Source organism: Oncorhynchus mykiss, chromosome 8 (genome assembly GCF_013265735.2).
Source record: "Oncorhynchus mykiss isolate Arlee chromosome 8, USDA_OmykA_1.1, whole genome shotgun sequence".
Lineage (NCBI taxonomy): Eukaryota > Metazoa > Chordata > Actinopteri > Salmoniformes > Salmonidae > Oncorhynchus > Oncorhynchus mykiss.
Genome location: NC_048572.1, coordinates 8,699,829 through 8,721,086, shown reverse-complemented (window position 1 = coordinate 8,721,086; position 21,258 = coordinate 8,699,829). Strand labels below are relative to the sequence as shown.

General features: G+C 43.3%; 1 protein-coding gene across 2 annotated transcripts in view; it reads left to right on the top strand.

The window, feature by feature from the left end:
- Window positions 1-21,258, top strand: part of LOC110529319 (B-cell lymphoma/leukemia 11B) — a 46,511-nt gene that overhangs the window by 10,784 nt on the left and 14,469 nt on the right. The window contains exons 1-2 of one of the 2 annotated variants that reach the window (XM_036984672.1): window positions 9,809-9,931; window positions 10,100-10,462. In XM_036984672.1, coding sequence (XP_036840567.1) covers window positions 9,877-9,931; window positions 10,100-10,462 — 418 coding nt within the window. In that variant the 5' untranslated portion in view covers window positions 9,809-9,876. Of the gene's footprint in view, window positions 1-9,808; window positions 9,932-10,099; window positions 10,463-21,258 lie in introns of those variants that run through there. The other variant, XM_036984671.1, reaches the window with a different exon arrangement.

Below are 21,258 nucleotides of genomic sequence, written 5' to 3'. Positions count from 1 at the left end.
GATGCTGGCCCATGTTGACTCTACAAGGTGTCCAAAGCGTTCCACAGAGATGCTGGCCCATGTTGACTCCACAAGGTGTCCAAAGCGTTCCACAGAGATGCTGGCCCATGTTGACTCTACAAGGTGTCCAAAGCGTTCCACAGAGATGCTGGCCCATGTTGACTCTACAAGGTGTCCAAAGCGTTCCACAGAGATGCTGGCCCATGTTGACTCCACAAGGTGTCCAAAGCGTTCCACAGAGATGCTGGCCCATGTTGACTCCACAAGGTGTCCAAAGCGTTCCACAGAGATGCTGGCCCATGTTGACTCCACAAGGTGTCCAAAGCGTTCCACAGAGATGCCGGCCCATGTTGACTCTACAAGGTGTCCAAAGCGTTCCACAGAGATGCCGGACCCATGTTGACTTCAATGCCTCCTACAGTTGTGTGAAGTTATCTGGATGTCCTTTGGGTGGTGAACCATTCTTGACACACATGGGAAAACTGTTGAGCGTGAAAAACCCCAGCGACGTTGATGTTCTCGGCACACTCATACCGGTGTGCCAACTATCGTACACCATTCAAAGCCACTTTAACTCTTTTGTCTTGCCCATTCAACCTCTGAATGGCACTCGTACACGATCCATGTCTCAATTGTCTCAAAGCTTCTTATTTAATCTGTCTCCTCCAATGAATCTACTGATTGGAGTGAATTTTAACAAGTGACATCACTGAGGGATCATGGCTTTCACCTAGATTCGCCTGGTCAGTCTTATGTCATGGGAGGAGCAGGTGTTCCTAATGTTTTGTACACTCAGTGTGTATATGGCAATAACGTCTGACAGTTCAAAGACTAGATTGACTTTTTTCACTTTCTTGGAAATTATACCTTTTTTTGTTGTTGTGGAACATTGACCTTCCCAGTCGGGGATGTAACTCATGTTCTATTACGAATGTGAGGGTCAGTGATGTTTTCGTGCCCCTCATGACCTCAGGATTGTCATTTTGACAGTATCTGATCACGCATGTTCATACTCACTATCTGTTGTTACAAGTGGAGGGCCTCTATCTACACACAGCATCCTGTCTGTGTTATTCAAAAGAAACACATGAAAGATAGTCTACTGTATCTCAGCAGATCTCCTATGGAACATTAACATGGAGTATACGGATGTTTGACCACTCTGTAGTTGCTACCTGAGGTGGAGTTGGTTTATGTTAATGCAGTATCTGTGTACATTCAGAATAGGATCATTTACTGGTAATGTGTGTGGGTCTGTGTCTGTGTCGGTATCGGTGTCTGTGTGTGTGCGTCTGTGTCTGTGTCTGTGTCTGTGTGAAATGATACCAAAAATGTTGTAACAAGGCTAATAATTTAAGATTAATTCAATAATTTTAAAAAGTATATCATAAAATGATATCTTAGAAAATGCAACTTTTTATTTATTTGTGATGAAATACTATTTTTATGAGGAAATCCATTTTTCCCTTGAACCTCTCACATTAAGTAACTTAAACAGATAACAGAGAAACGTCTCTAACAGCACGTTAAGTAACCTAAACAGATAACAGAGAAATGTCTCTAACAGCACGTTAAGTAACCTAAACAGATAACAGAGAAACGTCTCTAACAGCACGTTAAGTAACCTAAACAGATAACAGAGAAACGTCTCTAACAGCACGTTAAGTAACCTAAACAGATAACAGAGAAACGTCTCTAACAGCACGTTAAGTAACCTAAACAGATAACAGAGAAACGTCTCTAACAGCACGTTAAGTAACCTAAACAGATAACAGAGAAACGTCTCTAACAGCACATTAAGTAACCTAAACAGATAACAGAGAAACGTCTCTAACAGCACTTTAAGTAACCTAAACAGATAACAGAGAAACGTCTCTAACAGCACGTTAAGTAACCTAAACAGATAACAGAGAAACGTCTCTAACAGCACGTTAAGTAACCTAAACAGATAACAGAGAAACGTCTCTAACAGCACGTTAAGTAACCTAAGGGTAGCCTAGTGGTTAGAGTGTTGGACTAGTATCCGAAAGGAAACCTAAACAGATAACACATAAACATCTCTTATAGAACATCTTGTCAACGTTATTGACATGAACCTGATTCATCACTTTATGTTTGAAATGAGGGATCTAGGTTAATGATATGAGATGTCACTGAGATGGATTATACGGGGATAAGATAATGAAACACACACGCACGCACGCACACGCACGCACGCACGCACGCACACACACACACACGCACACATGCACACACACATACACGCACACACGCACGCACACACGCACACACACGCACGCACGCACACACACACATACACGCGCACACACACACACGCACGCACGCACACATGCACGCACGCACGCACGCACACATGCACACACACAACACACACTGTAACAGCAGCTACTGCCTTGGATCTCACCCTGGAGAAAACACACGATTAAACAGGATCGCTTGTCATTTAATTTTTTTGATCAGAACCATCAGTGTGTATCGTTGGTGGCATTGTGTCATTTATTTTGAAGACAGCAATGGATCTCACCCCCATCTCTTGGAAAAGAGAGAGTGTGTGTGTGTGAGTGTGTGTGTGTGTGTGTGTGTGTGTGTGTGTGTGTGTGTGTGTGTGTGTGTGTGTGTGTGTGTGTGTGTGTGTGTGTGCTTGTGTGAACGTGTGTGTTAGCACAGCCAGTGGCTAAAGGGAAAACACAGTGGGAGTATGACAGGCCTGAACTCATTCTAGAAATCTATCTAATTATCAGACACATGCCCCAGGACTTATCAGTCAGTCTCAAATGCTCCTGGACTTATCCGTCAGTCTCAAATGCCCCAGGACTTATCAGTCAGTCTGCCGTGGATACACTGAATGAACTGTAGCACTGTTACAGTAGTATCAGTTTGTGTCAATCTCTACATTGTCACAAATTTACACAAGCATACACACATACAGTTGAAGTCGGAAGTTTACATACACCTTAGCCATATACATTTAAACTCAGTTTTTTTTCACAATTCCTGACGTTTAATCCTAGTAAAAATCCCCTGTCTAAAGTCAGTTAGGATCACCACTTTATTTTGAGAATGTGAAATGTCAGAATAATAGTAGAGATAATAATTTATTTCAGCTTTTATTTATTTCATCACATTCCCAGTCGGTCATAAGTTTCCACACACTCATTTAGTATTTGGTAGCATTGCCTTTAAATTGTTTAACTTGGGTCAAACGTTTCGGGAAGCTTCCACAATAAGTTGGGTGAATTTTGGCCCATTACTCCTTACAGAGCTGGTGTAACTGAGTCAGGTTTGTAGGCCTCCTTGCTTACACATGCTTTTTCAGTTGATGCCAGGGCTTTGTGATGGCCACTCCAATACCTTGACTTTGTTGTCCTTAAGCCATTTTGCCACAACTTTGGAAGTCTGCTTGGGATCATTGTCCATTTGAAAGACCCATTTGCGATCAAGCTTTAACTTCCTGACTGATGTCTTGAGATGTTGCTACAATATATTCACATAATTTTCCTACCTCATTTTTCCTCCTAACATAATGATGGTCATTATGGCCAAACAGTTCTATTTTTGTTTCATCAGACCAGAGAGCATTTCTACAAAAAGTACGATCTTTGTCCCCATGTGCAGTTGCAAACCGTAGTCTGGCTTTTTTATGGCGGTTTTGGAGTAGTGGCTTCTTCCTTGCTGAGCGGCCATTCAGGTTATGTCGATATAGGACTCGTTTTACTGTGGTTGTAGATACCTTTGTACATGTTTCCATCTTCACAAGGTCCTTTGCAGTTGTTCTGGGATTGATTTGCACTTTTTGCACCAAAGTACGTTCATCTCTAGGAGACAGAACGCGTCTCCTTCCTGAGCGGTATGACGGCTGTGTGGACCCATAGTGTTTATACTTGCGTACTATTGTTTGAACAGATGAACGTGGTACCTTCAGGCGTTTGGAAATTGCTCCCAATGATAAATCAGACTTGTGGAGGTCTAAAAAAAAATTCTGGGGTCTTGGCTGATTTCTTTTGATTTTCCCATGATGTCAAGCAAAGAAGCACTGAGTTTGAAGGTAGGCCTTGAAATACATCTATATGTACACCTCCAATTGACTCAAATGATGTCAATTAGCCTATCAGAAGCTTCTAAAGCCACGACATTATTTTCTGGAATTTTCCAAGCTGTTTAAAGGCACAGTCAACATAGGGTATGTCAACTTCTGACCCACTGGAATTGTGATACAGTGAATTAAAAGTGAAATAATCTGTCTGTAAACAATTGTTGGAAAAATTACTTGTGTCATGCACAAAGTAGATGTCCTGACCGACTTGCCAAAACTATAGTTTGTTAACCAGAAATTTGTGGAGTGAATTTGAAAAACAAGTTTTAATGACTCCAACCTAAGTGTATATAAACTTCCGACTTCAACTGTACATGCTAGCACACATTCTCTACACACACGTGCATTGTTATGTTGTTGTATCGTGGTATTATACATTTAGAATTTTAGATATCTAGTGGTATAATAATGTTATATGATGTACTATTTTATGCTGGGGGTTTTGTGTAATGTAAGTGTCTTAATGTGTTTGGACCCCAGAAAGAGTAGTTGCTGCCTTGGCAGGAACTAATGGGGATCCATAATAAACCCCCAGGAAGAGTAGTTGCTGCCTTGGCAGGAACTAATGGGGATCCATAATAAACCCCAGGAAGAGTAGCTGCTGCCTTGGCAGGAACTAATGGGGATCCATAATAAACCCCAGGAAGAGTAGTTGCTGCCTTGGCAGGAACTAATGGGGATCCATAATAAACCCCAGGAAGAGTAGCTGCTGCCTTGGCAGGAACTAATGGGGATCCATAATAAACCCCAGGAAGAGTAGCTGCTGCCTTGGCAGGAACTAATGGGGATCCATAATAAACCCCAGGAAGAGTAGCTGCTGCCTTGGCAGGAACTAATAGGGATCCATAATAAACCCCAGGAAGAGTAGCTGCTGCCTTGGCAGGATCTAATGGGGATCCATAAGAAACCCCAGGAAGAGTAGCTGCTGCCTTGGCAGGAACTAATGGGGATCCTTAATAAATAAGAAATATAAATACATGATCATTTGAGAAAAATTGTCATTTTTTTGTAGTTTTGTTCACGAAAATGCTGTTATCGGGTGTCCTCAATCTAATCATTCAGTCTAATGTCTTTCTTTAGTCATTCAGTCTGTCTGTCTTTAGTCATTTAGCCTGTCTGTCTTTAGTCATTCAGCCTGTCTGTCTTTAGTCATTCAGCCTGTCTGTCTTTAGTCATTCAGCCTGTCTGTCTTTAGTCATTCAGCCTGTCTGTCTTTAGTCATTCAGTCTGTCTGTCTTTAGTCATTCAGCCTGTCTGTCTTTAGTCATTCAGCCTGTCTGTCTTTAGTCATTCAGTCTAATGTCATTCATTCTAGTGTGTGTGTGTGTGTGTGTGTGTGTGTGTGTGTGTGTGTGTGTGTGTGTGTGTGTTTGCAATTATAACCCCTTGAGCATGAATTAAAGCACTAGACCCAGCTCATCTCATTAAACTTCTGATAGTTGCTTAACTATGATGATAGTTGCTCAACCAGAGAGGATATCAAAATGTTCCCAGGAGCTGACTGCCACCTAGCTTACAGTCCTGTGGCGTAGTCATTGTCTGATTAATAGCTGTGTCTTCATATAAATACTGTATAGGAAGGAAAGTGATGATCAGTGAGATTTTAGTTACTGGATTTAGTTACTTGGTTTCAACCTTATCAACTCAAACCCTCATAATTGGTGTCAAGTTTAACATTATAACTGCAGCTGTGAAGTCTGTTCTGTTGTTTCTACACATACTTCGTTTTTTTGTTATGAAAATAAATGTGTGTCTCTCTCTCTCTCTCTCTCTCTCCTGACCTGGAGGGTGGGTGATGAGGAGATTAGGGTAGGGTGCGGTTAGAAGATGTTTGACAGAGCGAGCAAGCGGTTGGCTGATATTTCTATGGCATTGTGACGGTGCCAACGCCTGCTAATTTACAGTCCTAAGCCCTGGGACATGTTACTCAACCCTCCCTGGGTTAACAAACACATATGTTCCCCTCTCTATCTGTTCTGCTCTCGCTCTCTCTTTCTACACCCGCCACCTCTCTCTCTCTCTCTCTCTCTCTCTCTCTCTCTCTCTCTCTCTCTCTCTCTCTCGCTCTCTCTCTCTATATACTCTCTTCTCTTTCTCTCTCTCTCTGTCTCTCTCTTTCTCTCTTTCTCAATTCAATTCAATTTAAGAGATGTATTGGCATGGGAAACATATATTTATATTGCCAAAGCAAGTGAAATAGATAATAAACAAAAGTGAAATTAACAACACAAAATGCACAGTAAACATTACACTCACAAAAGTTCCAAAACAATAAAGACATTTCAAATGTAAATACTATGTCTATATACAGTGTTGTAACTCTCTCTTTATATACTGTACATGCAGTGTTGTAACTCTCTCTTTATATACTGTACATACAGTGTTGTAACTCTCTCTTTATATACTGTACATGCAGTGTTGTAACTCTCTCTTTATATACTGTACATACAGTGTTGTAACTCTCTCTTTATATACTGTACATGCAGTGTTGTAACTCTCTCTTTATATACTGTACATGCAGTGTTGTAACTCTCTCTTTATATACTGTACATGCAGTGTTGTAACTCTCTCTTTATATACTGTACATACAGTGTTGTAACTCTCTCTTTATATACTGTACATACAGTGAAATCCCAAAGTACTGTGACATTGACACATGTTTTGTTGTTTTGGCTCTTTACTTCAGCACTGTGGATTTGAAATGATACCATGACTGTGAAGTTGAAGTGAATATTCCTGAATTAATTGTGAAATAATGATGATTGAGAAAGTTACAGACTCACAAATATCATACCCCTAAGACATACCTTTCACCATTATGGCAGCTGTGTGTCTGTAACGTTCTCATCATGATTCAGGATTCATTCAGGATGATCTGTAACCATGGTAGCATCCACATTAATGTAGTAGTGTTTAGAAACATATTATATTCTTATTTACAATAAAAGTTACTCCAAAATGACACAATACATTATTTACCATTAATTTCTATTGGACACAAAATAATCTGAAACACAACCAAAACAAACAGCAAATGCATCCAACAAGTTTGTAGAGGCACAGGCTTGATGTTGTCATTGTTAGCTACGAATATGGGACCAAATACTGCACTTTTTAATGCTGAATAAATATCCATCGTTCTCATCTTTTTTTGTAAACATGTTTTTTTTTCTTTGTTTATTTCTGTATTTTGCTATTCACGTGTAATGTATGGGGAGGAGTCTGGGCTGTATGGGGAGGAGTCTGGGCTGTATGGGGAGGAGTCTGGAATGTATGGGGAGGAGTCTGGGATGTATGGGGAGGAGTCTGGGCCGTATGGGGAGGAGTCTGGGATGTATGGGGAGGACTCTGGGATGTAATGGGGAGGAGTCTGGGATGTATGGGGAGGAGTCTGGGATGTATGGGGATGAGTCTGGGCTGTATGGGGAGGAGTCTGGGATGTATGGGGAGGAGTCTGGAATGATGCTCATACTCTTACTTGAATAACCTGCGTAGTTGCTACTGCTGACAGTATTGATATTATTGACATGTTTGAGTGGGACGAGTGGAACACTCCCCTGCGAGGATATGTAATGTAGGTGCCTCCTACATTTGTCCTACTCGAGGCTCTGATGAAGGCGATTCATGCTGAAACTTAAGCCGACTGTTTTCTTGTCTCGTCAATACATCTATCAGATTTATTGCAGCAACAGAGTGCTTATTTTGATTCATTCTGGATCGTCACCAGTTGAAATATCCTGGGGTAAGGAATGTTTTTTTGGATTTTCAAGTCTCTCAGTCGAGCACCTGATCTCCCCTTTTTGAGTTTAAGCTGGGCTGAAGTGCGTTTACCTTCTTTACGCATATAAGTGAATTTGTCCCAATACTTTTGGTTCCCTTAAAGTGGTGGACTATGCACAAAAAGTTCTGTCATTTCTAAACGGTTCACCTGATATGGATGAAAATAGCCTCAAATTAAAGCTGACAGTCTGCACTTTAACCTCGTAGTCATTGTATCATTGTAAGTCCAAACTGCCAGAGCCAAAACAACAAAGAACGTGTCACTGTCTCAATACTTTTGGAGCTCATTGTATTTCTCTCTTTCTCTCTCTCTCTCTCTCTCTCTCTCTCTCTCTCTCTCTCTCTCTCTCTCTCTCTCTCTGTGCTTATAGTTGCAGTCATGTCAGGAATTGAGTTCATTTCAAATTATGCCACCCACCCATCTTAAATGTCCCTGGCAACTGAGATGAGGCTTTGATGCCAGGGCTAAGGACACACATGGTCACAAGGCCCATACTGAAACACATAGAAACACACTGAAACAGGTCCCATCAGGTGATATCCTGGCCTGGCTAGGTTAGAACTACATATTTGTCTTCCTCTTTTATGACATGGAAATTACTTGGCCCTGTTCCAAGATACCGTTTAAGAGAAATATGCTGTGTGAAAAAAACACGTAGAATCACTTCAGGGCAATAGCCAGGAGGTCAGAGGTCAGGGAATGGACTGGAAAGACAGACATAATGGAGGATTATGTGCAACTAAGACACCCTATTCCCTATGTAGTGCACTACTTTAGACCAGAGCCCTATTCCCTATGTAGTACACTACTTTAGACCAGGGCCCTATTCCCTATGTAGTACACTACTTTAGACCAGGGCCCTATTCCCTATGTAGTACACTACTTTAGACCAGGGCCCTATTCCCTATGTAGTACACTACTTTAGACCAGAGCCCTATTCCCTATATAGTGGCACTACTTTAGACCAGAGCCCTATTCCCTATATAGTGGTACTACTTTAGACCAGAGCCCTATTCCCTATGTAGTACACTACTTTAGACCAGAGCCCTATTCCCTATGTAGTACACTACTTTAGACCAGAGCCCTATTCCCTATGTAGTACACAACTTTAGACCAGAGCCCTATTCCCTATATAGTGCACTACTTTTGACCAGAGCCCTATGGGAATAGGGGGTCTTTTGGGACCCATGTTTTGTGTAACTGCCTGGCTGTAGCAGATGTGACTAGAAGTTTAGCCACACACACACACACACACACACACACACACACACTGATCTGTGCCCGTGGATGTTTGTAGGGCGAGAGACTGTAGGGAAATGCGGCTGGTAGACGATAGACACATGCTCTGCTAAGCTCCTCTCCCAGGCATCAACACCTCTCCCTGGGTACCCGCTCTGGAGCTTCAAGCTTCCTGCAGGCCCTCTGGGAGAAGATGTATATACCGTAACCTATTGGTTATATCAGGGTATTGTTACAGAGGAAGCGTCCTTCATGAATTTACACCATGGGACTTCACTGTAAAACGACCAGGAGAGAATGACTTATGGTTATTGATGACAGTGTCAACAGTGTAGAGAATGAGACCTGCAGTACTGTCACCTGGGTTAGGAGTGGCTTCTCTTTATAGATCTCTCTGAGGAGAATACACCTGTGTTCACACACACACACACAAACAGACACACACACATGTCCCCACTCAACATAAACATCTGTCGTGGGGTGGATGTGGCCTACCTTCTTGCATGCTTGTAGTGAGGTTCCCACACAGCAGAAGCTATTGCAGAGAACAGCGAGCTGCACCGGAAACCCATAGTCCGCTGTGAAACGGTTCATAGCTTCACTCATAGTGTGTCAGCCACGCCTTCACTCACTCATCTCAGCTCCCGGATAAGACTGAGGGTCTGAGGTGTTTGGTTGGTTTATTTGTTGCGGAAGGTTTACAGCAACACAGCTGCCTGCTTGTGTGGTGAGACTAAACAGTATGCTTAACATTAAGCAGGTTCTCTGGTGTGGTATGGAATTATGGCATTTTGCAGGTAACGTTATCTGAAACATAAAGGAAAAACATATTTGTTATTGACTTTAGTTTTGTACGATACAGTCTGTTGACGATCTAGTGTGTTCTAGAACTGTTCCATGATGACATCATGATTAACATCTCCTCTCTCCCCCCCCCCCCCCCCCCTTTTCATCTTCCCCCACAGCCGAGGCCAATCATGAGTTGGGGGTGGGAACTCGCTCCCCGGAGCCGTCCACTCCCAGCCCCACTCCGAGGAGGGCGGGACCAGGGGAGCATGACCTCTTGACCTGTGGGAGGTGCCAGACCAAATTCCCTCTGGGAGACATCCTGGTCTTCATAGAGCATAAGAGACGACGGTGCAGTGGGGGAGGCCGCGCCCCTGGGGGGTTCTCCAAACCGGGCGAAAGGGGGAACCCCGTCTTGCTGCGGGGAGGGGCGGTGCCGGTGGAGGTGGGGGTGCAGGTGACCCCTCATGGGGAGGAAGAAGAGGAGAGGAGGCTGACGCCCGCTAAAGGAATCTGTCCCAAGCAGGAAAGAGGGAACACAGGTAGGAAATCAGAACTCACTCTGAGCTTTGCCCCTCAATTACACAGACACACACACACACACACACACACACACACACACACACTGCCTGAAGGACTCCTGCTGTTGTAACCAGTTGTGCCAGAACGTGACAGAGCCCTGTGTGTGTGTGTGTGTGTGTGTGTGTGTGTGTGTGTGTGTGTGTGTGTGTGTGTGTGTGTGTGTGTGTGTGTGTGTGTCTGTGTCTGTGTCTGTGTGTGTGTGTGTGTGTGTGTGTGTGTGTGTGTGTTCACATAAGGAGATTCCACCGCATCAAAAGGTTAAGAAAGCTGATTAAAATGCTGTGGCTGGGAGGTGCAGAGAAGAGGATTAATAAAGAGGATATAGGACCATTGATCTGGATTAAAGAGACTGTTTAGTATCAGCAAGTGGAGCTGCAGGGGGACAAGCTCAAAGTTATCAGGGCACAAAGTCATCACTGCAGGAACTCAAACTGCTGGACTGGAGACAGTGGAATGGGTGGAATGGGTGGATTGGGTGGAATGGGTGGAATGGGTGGAATGGGTGAATTGGGTGGAATGGGTGGAATGGGTGGAATGGGTGGAATGGGTGGATTGGGTGGAATGGGTGGAATGGGTGGATTGGGTGGATTGGGTGGAATGGGTGGATTGGGTGGAATGGGTGGAATGGGTGGAATGGGTGGATTGGGTGAATTGGGTGAATTGGGTGAATTGAGTTAAGTCAAGTCAGTCAATTGCAGAGAGACCATAAAGCAGACAGTACGACGAGGAAGACTGTTCCCCCTTTTTGCAAAAAAAAAATATTGCTACACAACTCAACACGCTGGTATAACAGACTGAGAGAAATAGACACGTTTTGAGTTTATCCCAAATCAATTCATTTAGAAGCAACGTGAGTCAGAATCAGATCCCACCCAGTTGAATTCCTTTCTTCCATCTCCACAGTACTAGTGACCTTCCCCTGATTTATTTCCCCGGAGGAAAAGTCAACCTTATCTCTGGGAATGCAGGACAAGGAACCACTCCGGGGCTGAATTAATGAATGAAACAGTTCAGGAGCGTTTCGAGCTTTACTCAACACATTAGATTGCCACTTAGAGCCGTGTTCTTCAGTTTCAGCCAAACCAGATTATATTTAATAGGGCTAATTAGATCCAACATGGCTGCCAGACAGAGCCGAGCGCATAGGGGGCCCGAGGTGGAAGGAACAGAACACATGCTAGCCTATGTGGGTCACAGAGAGCAGAGCACTGCGGTTGGGAAGGGAGGGAGTCTGGGAGAAGGGCTCACCCAGGGTCTGTGAAACGTAAACACACACACACACACACACACACGCAGAAACACAGACATACAAACACACAAACATACAGGCAGGCACGTCCAACAGCACGCAAGCCCACATGCACACACTCAGGAACACGCTTTAACCCCTTCCTCTCCTGACTGAGACAGATGAGTGGTTTCGTTTTGTAACATCCTGCCTTGGCTTTGTTCTGTGTCATCCGCTTAGACTACAAGGATGCTGCAAGGCACGTTAAACTGGAGAAGACACACACACACACACACACACACACACACACACACCATGTTGGATGAAAATAGTCCTTCAGTGTCCTCTTTTTTTCCTTGCTTTCCTCTCACTGATGCAAACCCGTGAGCCATGTGTGTGTCACAGGTGGCTGGTGGCACCTTAATTGGGGAGTACGGGCTCGTGGTAATGGCCAGAATGGAATGATATGTGTTTGATACCACTCCATTCACTCTACTATGTAATTATGTTGTATTTATGATGTATTTATTATGTCATTATTATGAGTCGTCCTCCCCTTTACCAGCCTCATGTGGTGTGTGTGTACGGTTGAGACAGTGGTACGTGTTTGAGATTCTGTTCTGGGAAAGAGCACGGAGGAGAAGGGGTGTGTGTGTGTGTGTGTGTGTGTGTGTGTGTGTGTGTGTGTGTGTGTTTGAGATGTGTGTGTGTGTGTGAGTGTGAGTGTGTGTGTGTGTGTGTGTGAGTGTGTGTGTGTGTGAAGATTGCAGCCAGGTCACCCTTTATACGAGTCAGGATTCGACTCGTCTGTGTCTGAGGACGTCAGGAGATGAAGTGGAAACCTTCAGGTAGGTTTGGGTTTAGAGGGATGGACGTAAGCTTCAGCCTCTGATTCCGAAGGTTGCCAAGCGATAGAAAGTTGTTTTTTAGATTTATTGTTTTAAGACTTCCTAAATCTTAACCTTAACCATTCAGAGTTAATGCCTAAACTTAACCTCAAACACTTTGAAATGTGACACTTCTCTCTCTTCCCTCATCTCTCTTCTCTCTCTTCCCTCATCTCTCTTCTCTCTCTTCCCTCATCTCTCTTCTCTCTCTTCCCTCATCTCTCTTCTCTCTCTTCCCTCAACTTTGACATTTCTCTCTCTCTCTCTCTCTCTCTCTCTCTCTCTCTCTCTCTCTCTCTCTCTCTCTCTCTCTCTCTCTCTCTCTCTCTCTCTCTCTCTCTCTCTCTCTCTCTCTCTCTCTCTCTCTCTCTCTCTCTCTCTCTCTCTCTCTCTCTCTCTCTCTCTCTCTCTCTCTCTCTCTCTCTCTCTCTCTCTCTCTCTCTCTCTCTCTCTCTCTCTCTCTCTCTCTCTCTCTCTCTCTCTCTCTCTCTCTCTCTCTCTCTCTCTCTCTCTCTCTCTCTCTCTCTCTCTCTCTCTCTCTCTCTCTCTCTCTCTCTCTCTCTCTCTCTCTCTCTCTCTCTCTCTCTCTCTCTCTCTCTCTCTCTCTCTCTCTCTCTCTCTCTCTCTCTCTCTCTCTCTCTCTCTCTCTCTCTCTCTCTCTCTCTCTCTCTCTCTCTCTCTCTCTCTCTCTCTCTCTCTCTCTCTCTCTCTCTCTCTCTCTCTCTCTCTCTCTCTCTTGAGCTTGGTCTCTAAAGCTCTAGTTTAAGGCCCCAGACATTTCATTACTCTGTGGTGATATATTGTACAGTGTGGTAGAGACTTGTCAACAGCAGTGAGTGCTGTAGTTATTGTATGGGGTAGTTGTCATATTAACAGTAGTAGTATAGCAGAATCACAGCAGTAGAGTCTATAACGTCCCTTGGTATTCCAGTATCAAGAAGTGTATTTGAATGTGTCAGTGCATTCTCTCTCTCTTCTCAGTTTTCCTCTCTTCTCTCTCTTCCCTCATCTCTCTTCTCTCTCTTCCCTCATCTCTCTGCTCTCTCTTCCCTCATCTCTCTTCTCTCTCTTCCCTCATCTCTCTTCTCTCTCTTCCCTCATCTCTCTTCTCTCTCTCTTCCCTCATCTCTCTTCCCTCATCTCTCTTCTCTCGCTCTTCTCAGTTTTCCTCTCTTCTCTCTCTTCCCTCATCTCTCTTCTCTCTCTTCCCTCATCTTTCTTCTCTCTCTTCCCTCATCTCTCTTCTCTCTCTTCCCTCATCTCTCTTCTCTCTCTCTTCCCTCTTTTCTCCCTGCCCTGCCACCCATTGCTATTTTAATCACCTGGCATGCTCACATTAGCATATTAAATAGGCTTTAATCATGAAAAGCAATCAGGGTGTTGCATATTCATACCTTCGCTCCCTGTATAGTCAGTCGGGCAGGGTCCCTGTCTCGCTTCTGTACCAAGCAGGCCTAATCAGCACGCTGCCTGCGTAATAGCTGCAGCCTGGCCCATCGCATGAAAACACACACACACACACACACACACACACACACACACACACACACACACACACACACACACACACACATGGCGCACGTGGACGGACAAATGCACATAAAAAAGGTTTTGAAGTTTAGAAATAAGTTAACTTGCTACTTCTGGGTTTTCTCTGCAGTGGGAGAGACAGATGGAGCAAGGGAAGGAAATGAGAGACAAGAGGAGAGAAGAGGAGAGGAGGATGAGAGGAGAGAATAATAGAGGGAGGAAGAGGAGAGGAAAGGAGAGAAGAGGAGAGGAGAGGAGAGGAGGGGAGGGGAGGGGAGGAGTGTAGATGAGAGTAGAGTAGAGTAGAGTAGAGGAAAGGAGAGAAGAGGAGAGGAGGAAGAGGAGAGGAAAGGAGAGAAGATGAGAGGGGAGTAGAGTAGAGTAGAGTAGAGTAGAGTAGAGGAAAGGAGAGAAGAGGAGAGGAGAGAAGGAAGAGGAGAGGAAAGGAGAGAAGAGGAGAGGAGAGGAGAGGGGAGGGGAGGAGAGGGGAGTAGAGTAGAGTAGAATATAGTAGAGTAGAGTAGAGTAGAGGAGAGGAAAGGAGAGAAGAGTAGAGTAGAATATAGTAGAGTAGAGTAGAGTAGAATATAGTAGAGTAGAGTAGAATAGAGTAGAGTAGAATAGAGTAGAATATAGTAGAGTAGAGTAGAGTAGAGTAGAGGAAAAGAAAGGAGAGGGGGAAAAGAGATAAAATAGATTCTGAGACAGATCCCTCGGATTGGAGCTGTGAATATTTGTACAGACGTTCAAGGATGCACACACACACACACACCTACATTAGCATAATGACTTTGTAGTTTTGCATTCATCACATTTGCATATGAAACCATGTTAATTACTCCTGATGATATTTCGTTTCTACTTGCTTCATTTGATGTCCAGGCCTCAGGGTTGTGATTAAGGGTTATGGGGAGGCAGTTGGGTGTTGTAGGGGAGTGTGTGTACACGTGAGAGTCCTGCGTATATGAGGAGTGTGTGTGTGTGTGTGAGTGTGAGTGTGTGTGAGTGTGTATGTGTATGTGTATGTGTGTGTGTGAGTGTGTGTGTGTGTGTGTGTGTGTGTGTGTGTGTGTGTGTGTGTGTGTGTGTGTGTGTGTGTGTGTGTGTGTGTGTGTGTGTGTGAGAGAGAGAGAGAGAGTCCTGCGTACATGGGGTGTGTGTGTGTGAGAGAGAGAGAGTCCTGCGTACATGAGAGGTGTGTGAGTGTGTGTGTGTGTTTGTCTGCTCCAGTTGGTGTGTTCAGTGCAGTGTGTATTTTGGGAGACACTTTTGGGAGACACATGTCAAAGGACCATGTCTCTACACACATAACCCCTTATGTCTGTCCTACGCTCTCTTTAAGTCTGTCCTACGCTCTCTTTAAGTCTGTTCTGCGCTCTCTTTAAGTCTTTCCTGCGCTCTCTTTAAGTCTGTCCTACGCTCTCTTTAAGTATGTCCTATGCTCTCTTTAAGTCTGTCCTATGCTCTCTTTAAGTCTGTCCTACGCTCTCTTTAAGTCTGTCCTACGCTCTCTTTAAGTCTGTCCTATGCTCTCTTTAAGTCTGTCCTACGCTCTCTTTAAGTCTGTCCTACGCTCTCTTTAAGTCTGTCCTACGCTCTCTTTAAGTCTGTCCTACGCTCTCTTTAAGTCTGTCCTATGCTCTCTTTAAGTCTGTCCTACGCTCTCTTTAAGTCTGTCCTATGCTCTCTTTAAGTCTGTCCTACGCTCTCTTTAAGTCTGTCCTATGCTCTCTTTAAGTCTGTCCTACGCTCTCTTTAAGTTTGTCCTATGCTCTCTTTAAGTCTGTCCTACGCTCTCTTTAAGTCTGTCCTATGCTCTCTTTAAGTCTGTCCTACGCTCTCTTTAAGTCTGTCCTATGCTCTCTTTAAGTCTGTCCTACGCTTTCTTTAAGTCTCTCCTACACTCTCTTTAAATCTGTCCAGAGCCCTCTCCTTATGTAGGGGAAGAGAGACACAATATCCCCTTATGTCTGTCCTACGCTCTCTTTAAGTCTGTCCTACGCTCTCCTTATGTAGGGGAAGAGAGACAGAACACAATACAGGAAATATGACTGAGACTGTACTTTCTGGGGTCTGGAGGACTACTCAGACCGGAACAGCGATTGCCTTTACCACAATTTGAATGCAGAAGTTTAAAAAACACTATATTCAGACTAGGACACTCCCCACAGTGATTTCCTATGCCCCTAATTTTAAGGCAGAAATTGAGGAATAACACTGCAGATTTCATTGAGAGACAGGTTGCGCTGCAAGCGTTGTCTGGTCTGCAAACATTTAGCATTTTTTTTCTTCTTTGTTGCAATGATGTATAAGCTGTAGATAGGCCTACAGAGTCTATATAACTTTACCTCCATCCTGCCCCGCCTCGCTCCGCATCTCTAGCCCTCTACAATGTTCCGTTTTCAGGCTAGCTGAAAGGAGACCACCCCAGGGCTGTCTGACTGCCTGGCTGTGTGTGCTACCAGGTTCAACCAGGTCCATACTTGGAGGCATTATACATATGTGATGGAGACACATATGTGTACCACCTGACCTATTGGAGCGACACACACGCACACGCACACACACACACGCACACACACACGCACACGCACACACACACACACACGCACACACACACACACACACACAGGCTCCCACATGAAGGCATCAAACGGTTCATTGCCATCTTTATGGCACTCATATGGCAGCACATTTGATATTTTCCTACCACAGTGGAGGAATAAAACTCACCACTAATTTGGACTGGGCTAGCAAGGGAGCATTCAGAGATGCTTGCCGCTAAATTTCCGCATAATTGTGCGTGTGTGAATTTATGTGTGTGTGTGTGTGTGTGTATGTGTGTGTGTGGTGTGTGTGTGTGTGTGTGTGTGTGTGTGTGTGTGTGTTTGAAGGAAACACGTATGTGTTGTCTGATGGTGTTGTCCAGATGTGCTGTGGATTTTTATGTTGCTTAATAGGCGAGTCTTAAACGCGTAGAGGAATCACACCGCGTCCAGCTATGTCACACTGTGTGTGTGTGTGTGTGTGTGTGTGTGTGTGTGTGTGTGTGTGTGTGTGTGTGTGTGTGTGTGTGTGTGTGTGTCACTCATTGATTTTGGGTTAAGTTAAGGCTTAAGTGAAAATGTAGTAGGAGTAGAAGGAGAAGGAGAAGTAGGAGTAGAAGGAGGAGAAGGAGGAGAAGCAGGAGAAGAAGGAGTAGAAGGAGAAGGAGAAGTAGGAGTAGAAGGAGGAGAAGGAGGAGAAGCAGGAGAAGAAGGAGTAGAAGGAGAATGAGGAGTAGGAGTAGAAGGAGGAGAGGAAGGAGTAGAAGGAGTAGGAGAGGGAGTAGAAGGAGTAGAAGGAGAAGGAGGAGTAGGAGGAGTAGAAGGAGTAGAATAAGGAGTAGAAGGAGGAGTAGAAGGAGTAGAAGGAGAAGGAGGAGAAGGAGTAGAAGGAGTAGAAGGAGGAGAAGGAGGAGTAGAAGGAGGAGTAGGAGAAGGAGGAGTAGAAGGAGAAGGAGGAGTAGAAGGAGGAGTAGGAGAAGGAGGAGTAGAAGGAGAAGGAGGAGTAGAAGGAGTAGAAGGAGAAGGAGGAGTAGGAGGAGAAGGAGTAGAAGGAGTAGAAGGAGGAGAAGGAGGAGTGGAAGGAGGAGTAGGAGAAGGAGGAGTAGAAGGAGAAGGAGGAGTAGAAGGAGAAGGAGGAGTAGAAGGAGTAGCGACTAGCAAGTAGCGATAGTGGTACTGATACGCTTTCTCAGTTGATCTGTGAATGGAAGGAGGCTGTTTCTACAAGGTGTCTGACGTTGTACTGTTAAAGTACCACAGTGAATGTAGTTTGCTGCTCACTGAGAGAGATTTTCCATACATACACCTTGTGATTGAGATTGAATGCTGTGAATGGTGTTCTGTTGAGCCCAAGGCCTTGCTGTGCAGGTGTTCTAGAGACATGATGTTAACGTCCTCTGATTCTCCCAAGAAGAGCTATATTTCTAAAGATTGAACATGATGCCAACAACCATACACGTTTTTTTATTTTCTGAGACGCTTTCGACCCGACCAGGGATTGTCACAACAATTAGAAACCTGCCCTGCAACATAGACAAGAGACTTACCCCTGTTTTAACACCAGTCTTTAGGTAACAACTTAAGCCTTTCATAGATGACAGACATGGGATAAAAAGCTCTTTAGACATTTTTCTAAGTCTATTGTACAGTCTGCAAACTTCAGAAAATATGTTCCCCATTTAGGAAATAGGAGAGCTGTTCTGACCAGGGTGTTTTCTGACCAGGGTGTGTTTTGACCAGGGTGTTTTCTGACCAGGGTGTTTTCTGACCAGGGTGTTTTCTGACCAGGGTGTTTTCTGACCAGGGTGTGTTTTGACCAGGGCATGTTCACTCCCTGAATTTTTCTGTTGAAAAGTAGATGGTGTGTTTACATTCTGACTGTGTGTGGTTTTGTAAAGACGGTCTTGTGTGTTTGAGAGAAGGGTTAATCCCAGTTACTTTAGTGTTATTATGTATCTTAGTATCTTATTGGCTGATCGGTCTGTCTGATACGGTACTGTTAAAGTCAAGAGACAGACTGCAGTGTCTACACTTAATTAAGTTAAATTGTTAATAGCTACATTATTAAGTTACATTTTGAATAGCTACTTGTTAATAGCAACAGTACATTATTAAGTTAAATTGTTAACAGCTACATTATTAAGTTACATTCTTAACAGCTACATTATTAAGTTAAATTCTTAACAGCTACATTATTAAGTTAAATTGTTAATAGCTACATTATTAAGTTACATTGTTAACAGCTACATTATTAAGTTAAATTTTGAATAGCTACTTGTTAATAGCAACAGTATTAACTTAAATTGTTAATAGCTACAGTACATTATTAAGTTAAATTGTTAACAGCTACATTATTAGGTTAAATTGTTAACAGCTACATTATTACATTACATTACCCCATTATTTTTATTTCAACTTTGCACATTCTTCCATTGCAAAACTACCATTCCAGTGTTTTACTTGCTATATTTTATTTACTTTGCCACCATGGCCTTTTTTGCCTTTACCTCCCTTATCTCACCTCATTTGCTCACATCGTATATAGACTTGTTTATACTGTATTATTGACTGTATGTTTGTTTTACTCCATGTGTAACTCTGTGTCGTTGTATCTGTCGAACTGCTTTGCTTTATCTTGGCCAGGTCGCAATTGTAAATGAGAACTTGTTCTCAACTTGCCTACCTGGTTAAATAAAGGTAAAATAAATAAATAAATAAAAAACATTGTTAACAGCTACATTATTAAGTTACATTGTTAATAGCTACAATATTAAGTAAAATTGTTAACAGTTACATTATTAAGTAAAATTGTTCATAGCTAGAGCACATTATTAAGTTAAATTATTAACAGCTAGAGTACATTATTAAGTTAAATTGATAACAGCTACATTATTAAGTTAAATTGTTAACAGCTAGCTACATTATTAAGTTAAATTGTTAACAGCTACATTATTAAGTTAAATGGTTAACATCTAAATTATTAAGTTACATTGTTAATAGCCACATTATTAAGTTAAATTGTTAATAGCTACATTATTAAGTTAAATTGTTAACAGCTACATTATTAAGTTAAATTCTTAACAGCTACATTATTAAGTTAAATTGTTAACAGCTACATTATTACGTTAAATTGCTAATAACTACATTATTAAGTTAAATTGCTAATAGCTACATTATTAAGTTAAATTCTTAACAGCTACATTATTGTCAGTTCTATGAATCACAGACAAATAATGGAAATGATGTTGTTCAAATAATATCATATCTTCTTTTTGTTGTATTAAATCTTGTAGTAATGTATGCACTGTCCCTGCTCAATAATTTGATCTAAATCATTGTGGAGTTTTATATTGTATATATCCCCCTTCCTTATTTAAAAAGAGAATGGTTGATGACAACAGACCCAAGGGAATTACCTCTGCAAGGTTACAGAGGTACCATGATAACAAGTCAACCTACACACACACACACACACACACACACACACCCCTTCTCCTCCGTGCTCTTTCCCAGAACAAAGCTAAAAGAAAGAGTCAGATGTTATCAGTGTGATTGGAGCCAGTGGAGCAAGGAGCTAGTCTGGGCCTGTGGCAGGAGGTAACAGCCAGGGTAGCCAGGGCTGGGGTGTGGTGGGACAGCGCAGGCCCCTACTTCAGTCTGTGTGTGTTAGACTGGATGGATGAATGCCTTCTTAACTATAAGCTATGCAGGAGCCGTGCCAGGAGCAGGACATGTATCAGATTGATAAGAGCCAGGGGATGCTCTCTCTCTCTCTCTCTCTCTCTCTCTCTCTCTCTCTCTCTCTCTCTCTCAATTCAAAGGGCTTTGTTGGCATGGGAAACATGTTAACATTCCCAAACAAAGTGAAATAGATAATAATAAATTAACAGTAAACATTTCACTCCAAAATAATAAAGACATTTCAAATGTCACATCTCTCGCTCCATCTACCGGAGCAGAGAAATAAACCCATAGGGGAAGTCCAGGGTCAAACACATCCCCATCGTTCTCACAGTGTGTGTCTCTCTGTGTGTGTCTTCTGCTGTGCATGAATGTGATTTAGGGGAGGCGGGGGAGGGGGACTGTTGTGGAGTGAGGTGTGTTATTTGAGCTTACACCTCCGCTGCCAGCCAAGAGACGGTTCGATACGCCCTCACTTTGTTTGAGAAGTCCACAGATAGAGTTGACCTGGAGACATGGTTTGTATAGTGATAACATCTCCTCCCTGTTGTTCTACTGTCTCCTACTGAAGCCTGAATTTGTGCTGTAGCTGACTGTCACAGAGTGTAGTGGACCACCCATTCGTATACTAGGCTGTTACTGTAGCATCCCTTCTACTGGTGTCTGTCTGATCCTAGATCAGCACTCCTACTCTGAGAAGTTGTGACTACGGTCCCAGGTCTAAGGCAGCATGTGACGAGCCGGTTTTTATAGCTCCCTGATTGGTTAGGATGGAAGGCTTGTTCTCTGTGAGAGTGGTGGTACTTTACAGTGTAATAAGGGAATGGATTTAGCTGGCTGGGGCAGCTGGGGATGTTTACGCTGCAGTGTACTGTGCTGTCTGA